Genomic DNA, 17,901 nt, shown 5'->3' with positions numbered 1-17,901 from the left:
TCCGCGCCCGCAGCAGAAGCCCCAGCACTTGCAGCAAACACCCCCTTGTGCTTGGCTGCCTCTGGGCAGTCCCACAGACATCCCGCTCTTGGTTGATTCGCACTAGGGTCCAGGGTGGGGTGACTAAGAATACACACCTTGGCGTGCTGCATCTAGCGATTGGTGGGTGATACGGAGCGGCGCCAGGACTTGGCTCCGCCGCCTGAATGGAGGAAAGCGTGACGCCGAGAACGCTGCCAAGCGTTCCGGATATCTCGGCCTGGATAGGTGTTGGCGACTACCGCTGATTGCTCAGGATGTTCTTGGACCGCCCCTTGTGGCCCTTCAAGCCCCGAAGCCATATCGACCATCCACGGCCATCGAGGGACCGTTCCGAGTGATCGCGCTGCTGCGCGATGGGTATATGATAAGGCCAACAGACTGCGCACAAGCGTCCACTCTTCCTCTGTCCGGCGGGCGCCAGGCCCCACGGGTTGACTAACCGTGATACATGCCCTTACTCGCAGGCCGACACGTCAAGGCTTGTCGGGCTCCAAAAACAGCATGCCCCCGCCGATCGATATTGTTTCCCTGAAGCGCCCGTTGCATGGCCTATCGCTCTGCCAAGGGAGCATCGAGACAGCACTTCCCACGCGAAATGTCCGGACCCAAGAAGCCACCGCTCACTTTGGCTATATCCCCCAATACTCTCGTTTCAGGCTCAGGCTTGTCACTGTAAGCCGCGGCGGACACGCCCAGCCGGACTGCAAAACATCAGCGCTCAGCGGAGAACTCGCAAGCTTCATTGGAAAACGGGTGGCTGACACCAGGAGCAGACTTCGAACAATGTTTCAGCGACGTTCGGAGTCGCGGACGCAGATCTCTTGGTCCCTGAGCGCTTGCGTGGATTAAAATACCGACGATCTAAATGTGGGAGGCCGAACCAAGTCTGGCACTTCCCTCCTTCCCTTACTTCCCTTCGCCCTCCGACGCAATCCCATAGTCGCCAATCCCCACGCTCCGCTCTCTTTGATTATCGGACTATTGGTGATGATGAGGTTGTAAATTGGGCTGGCCCTGATACTCACGCGTTGCGGCATTTCCCCCCTTCCTTCCGTTCCCCTCTATTCTCTTGTATATTCTGGAATTCGCTTCTTCCCTTCTTTCACGCTCATTGTCTCCGACCTGACTCCAACAATTGCGTTTCTGGAGCTATTGGGATTTAACACCGCCAGGGGGATCAGCCATCATGCCCGTTCTCGACCTTAGCGAGCTCAACATTGTCATCGCCGTCCTAGGTGCGTACTTCCTTTGCACGCGCGTAACGATATACTCACCCAGCTTTCGCAGGCGCTTTCATTGTTGGGTATGGCTTCCTGTCGGTGAAGATCAAGCAAGTCTGGTACTTGGGAGAGGCTCGTAAGTTCGCATTCCCAGAGTATTCCTCCTCAGTTTCCTGACCGCGGTCGTAGTGCCGGCCGTCATGATCGGCATAATATTAGGTCCCGTGGCATCGAGATTCCTGGACGCAGAGCGATGGGGATTCGCCACTGAGGGCCAACAGGAGGCCATAACCCTGGTATGGGTCCCAATGATACCGCTTCGCGTAAGAGCCGTATTTTAACATTGAATCAGGGTCTCTGCCGCATCGTGATCGGCGTCCAGCTAGTCATCGCCGGATTTCAGCTTCCTGCGAAGTACCAGCAGACAAACTGGAAGGAGATGGCCATATGTCTGCTGCCGGTCATGACTATTATGTGGATTTTCACCAGCTTGTGTATCCTGATCACCATCCCGAAGCTTTCTTTCCTTGCGGCGCTGGTCATCGGCTCCTGCGTTACCTGCACCGATCCGATATTGTCGCAGGCAGTTGCCAAGGGCCCTTTCTCCGATAAGTTCGTCCCGCGAGCGTTGCGAGAAATCATCTCCTCTGAAGCCGGGGCCAACGATGGATTCGGGTTCCCCTTCCTTCTGTGAGTCTTTTCGGGTGTATGTTTACAGTGGCAGCTAACACGGCTCAGGTTGGCCACCTTTCTGATCCGACACGCTGACTTGGCCGGCGTCAAGTTCAAGGAAGGAGTGTCCGAAGCAGTCTCCCAAGCCTCGGAGGGTGCAGTCGAGACTGCCGCTCACCTTCTGAAACGCAGCGAAGAAGAGATTGGACGTCTCGGTGGAGGCGTGCCGAAGGCCATGGAACAATGGATCGTCGAGGGTTGGCTGTACATCATTATCATGTCCGTTGCCATCGGCGTTGTCATCGGATATGGCAGCATGTACGTGATCAGGTATGCCCTGAGGAGGCGGTGGATCGACTCGGAGTCCTTCCTGCTTTGGCCCATGGCCATTGGCGTAAGTTCTGCTCATACAACATCATGGCAGAGACAGGCCACTAATCACTCAAAATAGCTTTTCACCATCGGTGTCTGCGGTCTGCTCGGCACTGACGACCTCCTCGCCTGCTTCGTCGCCGGTAACGCACTGAATTGGGATGGCGTCTATCTCGAGGAGGCTGAGAAGCGACACGACGAGGTAAACAGCTGTTTCGACGTAATCCTCAACTTCGGCGGCTTCATGTACATCGGCACCATCTTCCCCTGGGAGCAATTCCAGATGCCTGACGTTACCGGCATCACTGTTGGCAGGCTCTTCATCCTTGGTTTCCTCATCCTGATATTCCGACGCATTCCAGCCATCTTCATGACTTACAAACTCATGCCAAGTTGCGTCAAAGACTGGAAGGAAGCGCTCTTCATGGGATACTTCGGCCCAATTGGTAAGTACAGTACCCCGTCTCGTCCGACTCCTCTTACACTTTGCCTAGGAATCGGAGCAGTCTTCTACGTCGAGCACACTCGCCACCTTTTCCCCAAGCCCGGCGAAGCCATGACCGAAGAGGAAGACAACTTGACTCGTGCCATGGTTCCCGTCGTCTACTGGCTCGTCTTCTTCTCCATCGTCTTCCATGGCCTGTCAATCCCCGCCCTCGACGCATTCTACCGCTGGAAGGGCGTGGAGCCAATTGTCGAAATGGACCCCGCAGAAGTCCGTGTTCTCTCCGACCGCGAAGTCCTCCCGCCGAATTCGTACGTCAACCCGAAGCGCCGCTCGGTTATCGTGCACAACCGCTTCTCACGACCCGTGTCCGGCGTGGAGCTACAGCGTTGGTCGAATGATAGCGCTGCGGATCTGAAGATGAACGCGGCGGAGCCCGGGTATTTGGACAAGCTGGAGTATATACAGCGATATGGTGGTGCGATCGATAATACGCCACGACAATGAGATGGGCTTCGTGGCCGAGAGCGGTCAGGGAGCTGGGGGAGCCAAGGCTCGTGGGTACACGCGTGGGTGAGCCATGTCAACGTCTCGCATCCCCGTGCGTTGGTATATTGTATTCTAGTGGGTCAGAAGAGGAGAACGAAACAAACGGGAGGGTGGCATGTTTTGGGGTTGAGGAAGGAAGGAGCCGGGAGAAGGGGGAACTCTCTGTCAATCATTATCTCTTGTTCCTGTCGCATCGCTCGAGAAGTATCTACACAGTCATTTCCGCCATGTCCGTTTGCTGCAAAGCACAAGTCGCTCGTTACACATAGACGTGTAGAATTTTTTGGATGTAGAACGGCCATGTACATATAGGGAACGCATCAGTGTACAACATCCATCCATGCCCTCGCTGGGTGGAGCCCATCGGGACTGGTGTCGTGTAGGGTATTGGAAAGTCTGGGTGCCTTCCCTCCCCAGCCCGGTGCATGCCTCCGTCACCCCATACGACACGCAACAGGGCCCCTCTCAACTGCGGACCGCTTCACGCAACATGCTTGGACTTGCTTGGCCACCAAGCCTCCAAGACCAATGCGCTAAATTTCTCTCATGTAGAGTGACAATTTCCGTTTGGCTGACTTTATCCTGCAAACAAGTTTTTCCTCGGACTGTTTGTCTTCATCGTAGAGCCCTGCATCTGTGCGGGCATGCCATTTCCAAAATCCAGTACCAGTCACGTGAGCACGCCCTTTCCGGGACTAGCCTCCCGCGGCTTGTTTGCTTCCCAGCCTCGCCTTCGACAAGCTTCCTTCGCGGCTCTTCTCGCCCCATAGAGGCAACCACTCTTGGCCATCCTTCGCTATTCTCCGCGTTACTCTCGACACGGTGACGGCGTGGAGTAATTCGGGCGCCGTCGCGAATCGCGCTAGCCCACACGTCTCGCATTAAATCGCGCGTCGTCAGGCAGCCCCGCCATGCAGCCTGAGACCGACAAACCCGAGCCTACACTTTGCCCACCAGCTTCTCTATCGGCAATAGCAAACAGCATCGCACCCGATCCTGGGACTATCGCTAGCATCCTCCCTGCTCTTCGGCTCAACAATCATGCCTTATCGACGCCCTTCCCACTCTCTTCGGAGCAGGCGCAGGTGCACGCGCCAATCCCTCATCCTCCAACCTTAACCTCCCCGGACGGCGCTTCGGAAGACTCAACTCCCGTACATCTGGATCTGCAGAAGAAGAGAATCGTCGTGGTCGAAGAAAAAGCGGTGAAGCAGCAGCGACCGGCAAGCCATGATTCGAGCCTGTGGCGCATCCCAGAAGAGCTCTTGGACCACCGTCTACAGCCTCCATTTGGCCCGTTCCTAAAGTGGCTAAAAGACTACGAGCTGCCCGAGCTCGACAACGTCATTGGATTACGAGCTCAGATTGACCAAGACCGGCCTGTGATATGGAGGAGCGCAATTTTCAACGCCACGAAGAGCAGGGAGTACATCCTTAATATACTGAGGGAGTCAAAGCTTCCCGGCGTAAAGTGCGGGGAGCGCTGGATGCAGACAGATGACGGGAAGCCTGTCCAGATTTACTTGGACGAAGAGAATGCCAAGGAAGTCAATGGGCTGTTTGCGAAGAGCTTTTTGGAAAAGGAGCCGGTCAAGCTTCTGTGGTCGAATATTGCTATCGATCGGCCGCGGAATCTGGGGTGGAGAGATCCGGTGGAGCTGCAGGCTCTGCGTCCATGTCGTTGGGGTGGCCCGCGGGCCTCGTCATTGATATCGTTCAATGCAGCGCTCAAGGACGTATGGGTTGACCTGCACGTGGGTTCGTTCACCAATTCTCGCTCTAATCCAACGCTAACATCGTGCCAGATACCGGCACAGGCCTGAGCGCGGTTACCAACCCTAAACTTTGGCTCTGGTTTCCACCAACCCCCCAGAACCTCACGCACTACTTCGACACCCAACACCTCGACAATCGCATCACTCTGCTTCTCGGCAAACTCACCGATGGCTGTTACTGCGTTACGGAGCCTGGAACTGCCGTCTTCATCCCTGAGGGCTGGATCCATACCACGTACGCACTCGAGAGCGGCTTTGTTCTCGGGAAGGTGTGGAATACAGATAAGGGGCTGGATGTTGCGGCCCGGTATGCGGTGCAGGCTATATGCGCGAACGAAGTTGAGACGAGCGAATGCCTTTCGAATCTTGTCCAGAGTATGGCTCTGAACTTTGGGCTCGGTTGTGGCAACGCAGGTGGCGGAGCAAAGCGCAAAGCATCCTCACGCGCATCAACTACGTCCAGAGCACGCAAGAGGGGGGCAAGGAAGAAGACCGCTGATACGCTTACTCCGAATTCCCTCACGGATGACCGCAGGGCAAGACTTACACGAGCACTCCAGAGTCTTTGCCCGGACGCTATGGATGGAAAAAGCCTGAGCGACATTGACCACAGCACGACGCCAAACGGCAAGAACGTGAAACAATTAATTAAAGAAATCTGGTCCAGGCTTTCCAGCGCCGGCTTTAGAGAAGTCAGGTGTGCTACTTGCAAAGAGAGCTTACTGACGCACTGGTTCAAATGACGACAGTGGGAATGAGGGAATGGATAGCAAAGTGGAAAGTGAATGCTTTCCTCGACTACCGCAAACCCTGCGCGACGAGCTTCACGGGAGGCACCCTGGTTCCATCGACAAGCTGCTTATCAGCAGTCTAATGTGCTTACCTATTGAGCACCGGTGCAGTCGAAGGATTTGAGTCTGCCACTCGAGCCACTCTTCATGGAGAATCTACTCGATCATGTGGTCAGGATATCTCGGGGTCAAGTCAACGCGTGTTGGCATCGTGGAATAATGCCTCTTAAAATTTTGGAATAGGGAACAGCAGGTAGAAGGCATATTATCGCATTGTATCATGGTATATCGCTCCTAAAGAAAAGAGTTCAGTTCGCCTCCCATATCTTACTCCTTCGCAACCTAAAAAGAACAGCCAACGGGAACGCTGGAAGAATGTATACAGGACGTGTAATCGACAGCGTAAAAGGGCCGCCAGCGCTTTAGGTAATCATCTTTCAGCACGCATAGCCAGCCCCATCAACCGGAATGCAGACACCCGACGTGTACTTGCTCTCATCGCCAAGCAAGTATCCCACAACAGAAGCAATCTCTTCAGGCTGGCCGTCCCTCGCGATCGGAGGCGTAGGTAGCGTCGTGCCATGGTAGACCTCGTCCAACATAGGAGTCACGATCGGGCCACTATTCAAATGTAAGTCTCGCGCCATAGCCTCACTATTAGCATAAACGTACGGGCACACTGCATTGACCCTCACATTCCTCGCGCCGGCTTCCTTCGCCGCGCACTTGGTCAGCCCGATGACAGCGTGCTTCGAGCAGACATATGGCGACAGGCCAGGGAAGCCGATCAGACCCGCCACGCTCGACATATTCACGATACTTCCCCCCTCTTCGATGACGCCCAGTTCCGCTCTCAGACACCTCATTACACCGCCTAGGTTGATTTGTTGCACGCGCTGCCAGTCCTCATCCTTGATATCCTCAATATTTCCCCATTTCCCGAGGATTCCCGCATTGTTCACGGCTCCGTTCAGCTTGCCGAATGTGCGCACCGTGTCGGCAACGAAGGCGTTCACTTCGTGCGTGTTGGAGACGTCGACGGCGCGAGACATGATCTTGACGTCTGGATTCTCCTTCGCGATGGCCGCCGACGCGCTTTCGAGTTCGGCTTTCTTGCGGTCGGCGAGCGCAAGGTTGGCGCCGCGTCGGGCGAGGTAGCGCGCTATGGCGAGGCCGATGCCTTGGGCGGCGCCGGTGACGAGGATGGCTTTGGTGGCGAAGGGTTGGAGCGCGAGTGTAGTCATGGCTTTGTTCAACTTCTATATTATCCGGAGAAGAGTAATTCAGTTGGTTTGATTGTAGGAGGAGGAAAAGCAATTGCACCGCGCCTCTCCTTCTTCTGCGCGCTCATAAAGTAATTTTCCAGCAGCATCTTCCGATCGCATGTGGCCGACAATGCCATCTCCTCAGGTCAGGAAGTGGTATGACACGGTTCTCGGCTCGCAGTCTCTCTGAGCGAAGACGGCGAGGATACGGCAAACAAAGACGTGATGTTGCACAAAGGCGCCAGTCGGGACTCTGGACGTGCACACATGGTGGGGATACGAGGTAACACGACCGCAAAAAGCGTGATTGGTCGAGCGGCGCAGGCGAGATGGATCATTTTGTGTACCAACATATCACGACACTGGCGGTTGTCTTCGGCATTATTGCCGTGAGGAGAATATGTGCTAGGCTTCTAGGCATTTTCTAGAGTTCTGATTGCATCTTTCTTGCATGGTTAGGTGCGCGAGGTGGTACTGCGGAGGGATAGTCGGTCTCAGGAACTCGGGTCTAATCAGGTACCATAGTATATCCCCAGTCCAAGGCGTCAGTGTACGAGCTTCGTTCAATCGACTACGACTTCCATTTCGTGCGTTTGGAAGCAAAAGCTGAACTTGGCTCGTTGTGCAAGCTGTTGGTAAGGCGAGGAACTCTCGGACTATTCATTGCAACCCTATATACATTACAGCAAGGCGAGAAGACCAGCGACTAAGCCTACAATTCCGGTCAAGGGCTGAGCGCCAGGTATCGCTGCTGCGCCCGTGGAGTTGGCGGCAGACTCGGCGGTGGAAGTGCCCGTTGATGCGGGCGACTCAGTTGCGCTTCCTGCATCGGAGGCTTCTGCGGTGCCGCTGCTGCTGCCGTTGCCCGAGCTAGCTTGAGAGGATGCTTGTCCTGTAGGAGTAGCAATTGGTGCTAGAAGCGCGTCAGCGGCGTCTACGTGTCCCCCATCAAGGTAGACGCTTACCACTGCCTATATCATGCACCACGCTGAAGGCGGCGGTCCCCAGGCTCGTGGGCCAACAGCCCAGGAACGACTCGCCGCTCTTCGCGCCCGTCGTCGAGACGATGACGCCCGTATTGCAGTATCCCTGGTCGCAGAAGACGGACGTGGACTCGGCGAAGAGGGTGCCGGCGGAGCAGGTGGAGAAGAAGTCACAGGCGCTGGAGGGCGCGCAGCACTGGGCGAACGAAGCGCTGCGAGTGAGGGTTGCGGGGAAGTCGCAGCTTCGCAGATCAGAGACTGGGCGGCCGGGTGAGCATGTGATGGCGTGTGCACGCCGTGGGAACTGGAGAAGTGGAGGTCTGGGGAATTGTGGGACTCACAAGAGGATTGGCCGTCGGTGCTGACGCTGGGGTGGGTCCTGCCTGGCGTGGAGCGCTGCGCGCGCTGTGATTTGCGCGTCAGGCGCCGCAGCCGCGAGCTGGAGCTGGAGAAACAGAACGACGCGCAATAATGCCAGAACACGCTTCATGACAGCCGACGGTAGTCTAGATAAACAGCTGATGGAGACCGAGGCGACGCGCGCTGGAGGAGCGCGTCGCTCGGTCCGAAGTCGCGCCGGACGAATCAGCGTGCCTGCCCGTGCCTGCCGCTTCGTCGACGGCGACTGCCATCTGCGGAAGATACACAGCACAACAAACCGCAACGCCGACCCGGACCCTCCAGGGCTCACAGTGTCACTGCTCGAGTCCAGTCTCATCGCATTTCTCCCTCTCATCCCGCGCCGCCCAGCAACGAGCCGTGTCGCCCGCTCCCGCCCCGACACTGATCTCGGGAACGAATGCCCACCGCACGCCACCATGCATCGCCGGCCAACGACGTCGTCGACCGCTATCGCACCGCCTGCACGCTCGTCTGCGCTTGCTGCCTTCGACAGGTCTCGTATGCGCCATGCCCACAACCCGCGCTCTCCCGTCCTGTGCGTGCCTGAGTCTCCCATTGAGAACCACCGGACGGTAGCACGACAATTACGCCCGATGCAGGGCGTCCAGTTCGCGGCAAAAGTATCGTATCGCTGAGACGGCCCCATGGTATAAACCCCACCATGCTTTACCCGCTCCCTCAACCCCTTCCAGCTCTCTGATCGTCCCTGATCGTCCCTGATTGCCCTCCTTGCTCGTGCATTTCCGCCCTGTCCCCGCTGCAGAATACAGTCCTCCACCCATGGCCGACGCAGCAAAAGAGCCCATCGTGGCAGGCCGGCTATACGACGCTGAAGTACTCCCCGATGAAGTATCAGAAGTCTCCGAAAAGCAGGGCACGGGCGCCGACAGGCATGCCATGTGGAGGATGGGAAAGGTGCAGGAGTTGAGACGCAACTTTCGCTTCGTGTCCATCTTCGGCTTCTCCATGATTCTCATGGCCAGCTGGGAGACCATGCTTGGGCAAGTACCTCTTCATCAGGGAGAGAACACAGTAATTGACTGACAGTAGCACTTCGACCATTGGATTGATCGACGGAGGCACCGCCGGCCTGATTTGGATGTATCTTATCTGCTGGATCGGTTTTATCTGTGTCAATACCTCCATGGCCGAAATGGGCTCTATGTAAGTATGCGCCTGGCTTTAGAAGGACGCTTCGTATACAGATACTTACCATGCCAGGGCACCCACGTCCGGCGGCCAGTATCATTGGGTGAGCGAGTTTGCCTCCCCACAGAGCCAGCAATTCCTCAGCTACATGATCGGTACGTCTCCGGCGCCGCTCCTGTCGTCTTAAACTGACAACGGGAAGGCTGGCTATGCGTCCTGGGCTGGCAGACCGGCGCAGCGAACACGGCTTTCCTCGCCGGAACCCAGATTCAGGGCTTGATAGCACTAAACAAACCCGACTACGCCTTTGAACCTTGGCACGGCACGCTCCTGGTCTTCGCCGTATCCGCCTTCAACGTCGTCTTCAACACCTTCCTCGTCAAGAAGCTCCCTTTGATCGAGGCCATCGTCTTGTTCATCCATGTCTTGGGCTTCTTCACCGTCCTAGTCATCCTCTGGGTTACCGGGCCCGTCGGCAATGCAGAAGAGACCTTCACCACTTTCAACGACTACGGCGGCTGGAATAACTTAGGGCTCGCTACGCTCTCGGGTCTGGTCGCCGTAGTGTTGCCTCTCCTTGGAGCCGACGCCGCTGTGCACATGTCGGAAGAGCTGCGCGATGCATCCAAGACGCTCCCGAGAAGCATGATCTGGACCACCGTCATCAACGGCTCCATGGGCTTCGTCATGCTTGTTACCTTCTGCTCTGTCCTAGGTAGCCTCGACGACGCTCTTGCCTCGCCAACCAAGCAAGCCTACCTCTACGTCTTCTACAACGCGACCGGATCTGTAGCTGGCGCTTCCATCATGGGCGCTTTAGTGATCACCATGGCTATCTTCTGCAACCTGTCCATCACCGCCACCTCGTCTCGGCAGCTGTTCGCCTTCGCGCGTGACCAGGGCATTCCCTTCAGCCAAACTTTTGCATACGTCAGTGACCCTCTAGCTCTTAGTATGCTCCATCTTCATTCATACTGACCCGACGCAGGTCCCTCCAAAATGGGATGTCCCAATCAACGCCATCTGTTTGTCCTTCGCAGTGTCCTGCCTCCTCTCCCTCATCAACCTCGGCTCCTCGGTCGCCCTCTTGAACATCGCTTCCCTCTCTACCGCCGCCATCCTCGCATCGTACATTGTCTCTATATCCTGCATTGCGCTCAAACGCATCCGGGGCGAGCCACTCCTACCTTCCAAGTTCAGCCTCGGCCGCGCCGGGCTTCCTCTCAACATCCTCTCTATTATCTTCCTTATATTCGTCTTCATATTTTCCTTCTTCCCAATGGGGCCGAAGCCCACGCCGGCCGGCATGAATTGGAGCATCTTGATGTTTGGTGTAACCGTCCTGTTCTCGTGGGTCTATTATTACTTCAAAGGCAGGCACGTGTACAAAGGCCCAGTGGCATATGTGCGCAAGTCCGTTTGATCATGGGAGGGCGATATCAGACCGTACTCGGTGTAAGTGTTTATTTTCTCTGTAGTGGGGACGGCAGTAAGCAGTAGAGATACGAGATGGAGATTGGACGCTGACGACACGTAATAGGGGGCCGGACCGTATTATTAGCCAATCGCAGTATCGAAAAAGACGAGTCTGCCCTGAAACACTAGCTTCATAATGAACTGGCGTTTGCCATTGTAGAGGTGGTCGAAAATAGCAGCGGACCTTCGCCATGTGGTTACCTGGGCTGATGCGCCTAGGGCGGCACCCTCTCAACTACTAGGCCCGGAGAGTCAAAGCAACAATGAACGGAGACCGCAAAACCGAGCGGATGCGCATGCCATCGTAATTGCTACTGACATCATTGACAGAAGCGCTAGCGAGATTGCAGTGCGTGACTTCGCGTCGCAGTTCGAAGTTCATCTTAGGAGCCGTGCCTAACAATCGGCTGCTCGGAATTGCGACCCGAGAAGTCGTTCTATCCGGTCTCGTCAATTCCAGTGTGCGAATCCCGTGGCTGCCCAACTGCCCATGTGGCTTCGCATTGCTTCGCCTTCCCCTTTGCCTCCGTGGGTGTACAGTTGAGACAACATGCTTGGAGGCGGAAATAAGTAGAAGGATCCGAACTGCTGCCAAACTTAGAAGAAGAGGTAGTACAGATCCAGAACACCTATGCGCATTGCGAGGTGCTCGCGCAGGGAACCGACGGCACGACACCCAAGCTGGATTCACTAACTCTGTCTCGCGAGATTTCCAAAGGAGGTCAACGCAATTACGCCCTTGCCTTATTCACTACGTGCAGGTAACGGAATTTCGCGCGCGGCCAAACGACCCACCTAGCAGCACTGTCCAAAGCGTGGAAAGTCCTCTATACGCGTCAGTTCGTCAAGATTCCTCAGATGACCATCCTATTCTCCGAAGGATGCGGAGGTGGCGCAGCACACAAGCATCCACGGCGAGACCTCTTAGTCGAGGTAAGCTCACGGGCAAATTAGACAAGACGCTTACCCAAGGAAAGTCGCCGCTTATGTTGGATGCTTGTTTCGGGAAAAGAGTGATTGAAGGAACGTAATCGCAACATCTACACACGACATGTTGTCTCGAAGCCTTTTCTATTGCGAGCTTTCTCCCCGAGGCTGTACTACCTTACTAGTGAGTCTGCACATGTTCTCGTACCTGCGTAATTTCCAAGCAAGCAAGACAAACTGAACATATGCAGCAGCGTCAGGGTCCTGTTAACGCGTACATGAGGTGAGGTGCTGTGATGGCTATCTTTGGTAGCGACAGAATTAGATTTTGAAAGAGATGCGAAGAAAGTAGACGAGGCCTTTGGCTTGGTGGAGGGAGAAGACAAGTATATAACTCAGTGATGAGCCATGTAGCTTTCCTCCATCATCAAACAGCATCGACCAGGTCGATAATCTCCTCTTCATTTCCGATTTCTTTTTTTTTTCGGGTTCTTATCTCCTTTGTCGATTCCCTTTTTGCATCTTGCATTTGCATTGGGCAATTTCGGAGTCTGTCTTGCAAATTTTTCTATTTCTCAGAATGTTTTTCCAACTCTTTTCTGGAGCAATCCTTTCTGCTCTTTGGCTTGGGGAAGCTTCCGCAGCAGCAGTAACGCCACTGCGGCTTCGAGAGACCGGGAAGGTGGCTCCCAAGGCATCGATTGCACGGTCCGTCAACGAACTCAACCCCATACCCTTCCCATCTCGTTTGAGGAAGCGCAGCAACGGGGATGATGATGGCGACTACAAGTTGCAGACGAGCGAAACCTGGTATTGGAACATGAACGGTATGTAGCCCTTTACTCCTCCCCCACCTCGAGCGTGCTAAATCCTAACTTCATGAGCAGGCTCTTCAACGCCCCTCGCGAAGGCCGAGTGCAATTTCCAGAGCTCGAATGGCACGCAACCCTGGAGCGGACGCACGGTACCGCTCGAGCGATTGATGAGCCATATCGACGACCTGCAATGCTCGGACCACGGCATCAGCTTGAAATGGAAAGACGAACAGTCATACGATGCCGCGAAGACCAACTGGGACTGGGTCAACCAAGACGACGAGCGGTACATCGCCATGGTTACGAACTCGGCCGCTTGCGGCGGTCATCGTCAGGTGTATAAGGTGTACAAGTGCGAGACGGATTCCGCAAGCCTCAGCATGAGCATGGACGCGAAGCCCGTGGACTTCATTGAAGCGTTCCCTTTCATGAAGTTTAGGCTCTCGACTACGGGCGTCCCGCAGGATAATGCTGCGCGGGGGATCACGCTGGAGAAGCGCGCCACTGTGACCATTCCAGCCGGTCACGACTTCAGCGGCACCAACATCTTCACGCAGAACATCGCCGACGGTCTCGATGTCTCCTTGACATGTGGCTCTTGCATGACGACTGGCAACATTGACATTGACCTCGAGGTCAACGGCGACATCACCAAGTTCCCACCCATCGACGGAAGCATCACCGTTACGCCTTCTGGCATCTCAGCCACCGTTGGCCTTGATCTCGTTGTTAGCGCCGAGCTCACATCTGAATTCGACAAGTCCATCACTTTCCTCAACATCCCGCTGATCGAGAACCCACTCTCCGTCGCCGGCATCGCCACCGTCGGGCCCTCCCTTATGGTCAACATGGACGCAAAAATCGAATCCGTAACCGCAGAAGTCGACCTCTCCCTCGGCTCTGTGACGCTCTCCATCCCGGACGACTCCAAAGCCACGCTGGACTTCTTCGACAGCAGCAAGGACTCCACCACAGACTTCACCCCCCAATTCACCACGACAGGTCCCTCCGTCAGCGCTGGCATATCCGCCTCCGCTAACTTCGGCCCGAATATCGTCCTCGGCTTGGACGTCGAAGCGCTCGGGGTGGGCCTCGCAGCTGGTCTCGCTCTCGCCGCCCCAACCCTCGACCTCACCGCCTCCTTCAACGAGAACGGCTGCGCAGGTGTCGACTTCGAAGCAGACCTGACCGCACAGCTCAACGCATTCGGCGGCGCGGGCAAAATCGCGGATGTCGCTGCCGACAACACTATCAGCCTTATTGGGACCTCAACCCAGATCTTCAGCATTTGTCTTACCGTGCCGACCGACGCTGCGGCGACGATGACTGCTGCTGCTGCCCCGGTTTCGACGCCGTTCGGCGGCATCGTCGGCGCAACGCTGAGTGATATTGGATGCCAGGCTGCGACCAACTCTATGTCTGCTGCTGCGCCGGCGTTGTGTGCGGCAGATGGGGGCGATGCATCATTCACACAGACTTGCCCGGGTGTCGCGAACCAGTGCTGCAATCTGGATCAGGCTTGTGGGATGGCTACGGATTCGGATGGTGTGTCGGGGCTTTGCTGCACTTGAGGATCGCCTTCCTCTCCTTCAACAAATGTCTTCTTTCTGTTTTTGCATTGGCTGCATATTTCTTTAACCTTTGCACTTTGCATATATTCCTCTTCGATTCTTGCATTCTCTTCAATCCCGCTTTGGATTTGTATTTTCACGGAGTCAAGAGAGTTTTCTTTGACTGCTTAGGAGTACAACTTTCGGCATATAAGCATAGGGCGAATACAGTCATCTCCTCAAAATCGGCGGACAGTGCTTTGTAAGGGTGATTGAACTTCAAAAGGTGAACTTCCCTCCCAAAGTGGTGACATCATCACGTCCACGTCTTAGCGAAGTCCTCCCCTCGTTTCCCATCCACCTCAATGCCACCACAACCTCTACCCTACCCCTTCGAACATTCCAGCGCAATGGCCTACAACAGAACTGAACCAATGCTGTGGAGGTACCGCTACCAAGCCCTCATCGGCACATGGCTCCTCATCACCTGATTAGCGTTCTCCCGCATTTCACGCCAGCCCTCCCCTTCTCGTGTAATGTGGGAACAATACTAGCCGATTTTCAAGGACACCTATCTTGTAGCTGTGCTTGCCGGAATTGGTATGAGCGCAAATCCGAACAGCTCGCGCGACGCGACCGCACAGGACAAGGCGCGGTGAAAAGAGGGAAGGCATGCTAGTTGGCGCCCGGTGTGCTAAGGAATGCGCAGCCTCCGCCAGCCAAGGAAGTTTGGAAGATATTCAAACCTCATTACCATGTCCCTGCTTACCTATCACCTCGATGGAGATGGATCCTAGCGCAGGAGCAGTCACGATCTTGAATGTGGATGCGACGCAATGTATCGATTCGTCGTTGGGTGGGTCATGGAGGCCGGCGTCTCGTCTGCCCGTGTGCTCTGTAGATGATGGTGCCGTGGTGAAAGACGCCCAGGGAGAGGCCTGGGGCACCGCTTACGCGCAGCAGTTCTGCAATTGTGGGCGCTTGGGTTTTCAAAAGCTCAGCGAGAGACGTACCGGTATCCATAGCCATTGCTATTAGGGGATGGGGGCAGAGGAGAAGCACTGCAAGAGGATGGGCAGCGAGGCGCAGCAGAGTGAATGTGGCGTGGTCCGCTTAGACCGAGGCAGCTAGCGTCCGTGCGTAGTGCCCCAATAGCGCTTGCGGGGCGGCACAGGTACCTCCAACACACCTTGGCAATACCCTCACCTGCGGGTCCACGGATAGTCTATCTCATATCTAAAGCACGCATCGTCCTTCCAGGCCAAACTGCCCCACCACCCAGCTTTTCAAAATGGCCCTTCTTGTGCCCTTCGCCGTCAGCCTCGCTGCCAGCTACCTGATCGCGACGGCTCTGTACAATCTTCTTCTGCATCCACTTGCCAGCATCCGTGGCCCCCTCCTCGCCCGCATCAGTTCGCTCCCTTCATTCTACCATGCCTGCAAAGGGGACCGGCACATTTGGATTTGGCAGAATTTCCAAGTCTATGGTCCGCTTCTCCCTCCCGTGCATCGAGCCTCTGACTGATCCCACAATGTGATAGGCGACAAATTTCGTGCCGCCCCCAACTTGGTTCTGTTCAACAGCACACGCGCCTACACAGATATCTACGGCGCCCGCGCCAATATCACCCGCAGCGATTTCTACAAGGCATGGCAGCGCAACAAGTACGATGTCCACACAATCAATTCGACCGATCCCATACTCCATGCAAAGAAGCGCAAGCTGCTAAACCTCGTTTTCACCGAGCAATCGCTCAAAGCCGCGAGCCCGCTGATAATCCGCCATGTGGACCGATGGGTCCAGTTGTTGAGCAGCCCCGCACCAGATCGGCCAGGCAAGGACACGGAGGGCTGGTCTCAACCCCGGGACATGGCGACCTGGGTGGACTATCTCGTCTTCGACATTCTGGGAGACTTGTGCTTCGGTGAAAACTTCAACACGAAGGAGCCAGGCGAGAATAAGCTGAAGAAGCTGCCGCATCTGATAATGAAGCAGGTGGCCCTAGGCCATAAGGTAACGCCCCTTTGACGCCCCTACTTTCGGGCCATCTACTTGACAAGCCCCAGCTAACACTTTCTGGATCTCCAAATCTCCTCTTTTCAACTTAGTCCTTTACCTCCAACCTCGCGGACTCAACAAACTGATGGAGCGTGCCCGTAAGATCGAGGTCAAAGATTACAATGCATTTGTCGAAAGCAACGTGGACAAACGGATAGCTGCCCACAAAGCAGGCGCGAACGTCCCAGGTCGTGAGGATATGTTCCACTTCCTTCTCACGGCCACAGACCCGGACACCAACCTCCCCGCCTTCTCCAACCGGCACCACCTACTCGCCGAAACCCGACTACTGGTTCTAGCTGGAACGGATACCACCGCCATGACACTCTGTGCCTTGTTCTTTTACCTCGCGCACAACCCGCGCGTGCTGTCCAAACTGGCTCAGGAAGTTCGATCTACTTTTAGCTCAAGCGACCAGATCGTCCTTGGAACGAAGCTAAGTGGATGCAAGTACTTGCGCGCTTGTATCGACGAAACACTCCGCATGGCTCATCCGGCTCCTAGTGAATTGCCACGCGAAGTCCTCCCTGGCGGGGCTGTTATTGATGGGCACCTGTATCCCGCTGGAACAGTTGTCGGCTGCGCAGGTTGGTCCATGGGTCGCAACGAAACCGTCTTCGGCGATGTTGCCACGTATCGCCCGGAGCGTTGGATCCCTTCCTCTGATCCGGACACTCTCAACTCGGACGCCGATGTACAGAAGTTAAAGAGGGCATTCCATCCCTTTTCTATTGGATCCATGAATTGTGCGGGACAAAATCTTGCGACTCTAGAGCTATTGCTCGTGAGCGCGAGGACAGTCTGGGGAGCTGACTTCCGATTAGCGCCAGGCCAGGCCGCATGCCTGGGAGAAGGGCGCCCGGACATGGGATGGGGCCAGATGAGTCCAACAGAGTACATGGTGAAGGATGCTTACCTCTGCTTGAAAGAAGGCCCCGTCCTTCAGTTCAGGCAGAGGCTAGAGGGAGCATGATTTGCAATGGTTTGTCGGATCTAATGTTGGCCTATGTATCTCTACTAAAAACGGCCCATATGATCTTAGCTCGAGTCTATAGATTCAAGTCCGGAAACCCTTTCTACCTTCAGATACACTCAAACTTCTTCAATCGCGCGAGAAGGTGCAGGTGCTTCAAACTCCGCATCGACCACTCGTGCGCCTCCGAATGACACGGCGCTGGACCCAAAGTGCACGGGTCTTGCGGAAGGACGAAGTCAGAGAGGGGAACCGCGCACATCCAGCCCACTAATCAACACTTTGTCCCGACAGTACTTTCCTAGTCCTTAGGATCATGGTAGTGACAAAGTCCGATCGCTCAAATTAAAGGGATTTGATATGCTATGCAGCTCTCATTGATGGCTCCCAAGATCATTCAAAGACATGCAAGTTCAAGCTCATTAGGACGAATTGG

General features: G+C 55.5%; 7 protein-coding genes across 7 annotated transcripts; 5 read left to right on the top strand and 2 right to left on the bottom strand.

Annotated features, from left to right (window-relative positions):
• Window positions 1-1,228: 1,228 nt before the first annotated feature.
• On the top strand, window positions 1,229-3,258 carry BU26DRAFT_414649 (uncharacterized protein; the record flags this gene model as incomplete). The annotated part of the gene is made up of 7 exons (XM_033823081.1): window positions 1,229-1,277; window positions 1,330-1,398; window positions 1,452-1,558; window positions 1,615-1,952; window positions 2,001-2,328; window positions 2,386-2,752; window positions 2,801-3,258. 7 exons carry the CDS (start codon window positions 1,229-1,231, stop codon window positions 3,256-3,258), a joined length of 1,716 nt encoding a protein of 571 aa, XP_033691494.1.
• Window positions 3,259-4,211: 953 nt separating this feature from the next.
• On the top strand, window positions 4,212-5,818 carry BU26DRAFT_599167 (uncharacterized protein; the record flags this gene model as incomplete). The annotated part of the gene is made up of 2 exons (XM_033835078.1): window positions 4,212-5,058; window positions 5,106-5,818. The coding sequence occupies 2 exons, from the start codon at window positions 4,212-4,214 to the stop codon at window positions 5,816-5,818; spliced, it is 1,560 nt and encodes a 519-aa protein (XP_033691493.1).
• Window positions 5,819-6,103: 285 nt separating this feature from the next.
• On the bottom strand, window positions 6,104-7,394 carry BU26DRAFT_513302 (NAD(P)-binding protein). Its single transcript, XM_033827592.1, has 2 exons — window positions 6,539-7,394; window positions 6,104-6,487 (listed from the first exon to the last, which is right to left on the bottom strand). The coding sequence occupies exons 1-2, from the start codon at window positions 7,108-7,110 to the stop codon at window positions 6,304-6,306; spliced, it is 756 nt and encodes a 251-aa protein (XP_033691492.1). The 5' UTR covers window positions 7,111-7,394; the 3' UTR covers window positions 6,104-6,303.
• A 417-nt stretch (window positions 7,395-7,811) lies between these two features.
• On the bottom strand, window positions 7,812-8,604 carry BU26DRAFT_557933 (uncharacterized protein; the record flags this gene model as incomplete). Its single annotated transcript, XM_033832509.1, has 3 exons — window positions 7,812-8,044; window positions 8,097-8,356; window positions 8,456-8,604. 3 exons carry the CDS (start codon window positions 8,602-8,604, stop codon window positions 7,812-7,814), a joined length of 642 nt encoding a protein of 213 aa, XP_033691491.1.
• Window positions 8,605-8,888: 284 nt separating this feature from the next.
• Window positions 8,889-11,431, top strand: BU26DRAFT_23136 (amino acid transporter). Its single transcript, XM_033820879.1, has 6 exons — window positions 8,889-9,517; window positions 9,567-9,680; window positions 9,738-9,820; window positions 9,868-10,595; window positions 10,654-11,120; window positions 11,206-11,431. The coding sequence occupies exons 1-5, from the start codon at window positions 9,297-9,299 to the stop codon at window positions 11,086-11,088; spliced, it is 1,581 nt and encodes a 526-aa protein (XP_033691490.1). The 5' UTR covers window positions 8,889-9,296; the 3' UTR covers window positions 11,089-11,120; window positions 11,206-11,431.
• A 763-nt stretch (window positions 11,432-12,194) lies between these two features.
• On the top strand, window positions 12,195-14,662 carry BU26DRAFT_599163 (uncharacterized protein). Its single transcript, XM_033835077.1, has 2 exons — window positions 12,195-12,895; window positions 12,956-14,662. Exons 1-2 carry the CDS (start codon window positions 12,649-12,651, stop codon window positions 14,452-14,454), a joined length of 1,746 nt encoding a protein of 581 aa, XP_033691489.1. The 5' UTR covers window positions 12,195-12,648; the 3' UTR covers window positions 14,455-14,662.
• A 968-nt stretch (window positions 14,663-15,630) lies between these two features.
• BU26DRAFT_599162 (benzoate 4-monooxygenase cytochrome P450) lies at window positions 15,631-17,749 on the top strand. The gene is made up of 3 exons (XM_033835076.1): window positions 15,631-15,920; window positions 15,975-16,447; window positions 16,515-17,749. The coding sequence occupies exons 1-3, from the start codon at window positions 15,725-15,727 to the stop codon at window positions 17,463-17,465; spliced, it is 1,620 nt and encodes a 539-aa protein (XP_033691488.1). The 5' UTR covers window positions 15,631-15,724; the 3' UTR covers window positions 17,466-17,749.
• Window positions 17,750-17,901: the final 152 nt, after the last annotated feature.

Source organism: Trematosphaeria pertusa, assembly GCF_010094035.1.
Source record: "Trematosphaeria pertusa strain CBS 122368 unplaced genomic scaffold BU26scaffold_1, whole genome shotgun sequence".
NCBI lineage: Eukaryota > Fungi > Ascomycota > Dothideomycetes > Pleosporales > Trematosphaeriaceae > Trematosphaeria > Trematosphaeria pertusa.
This window is presented reverse-complemented; position numbering and strand designations above follow the sequence as displayed.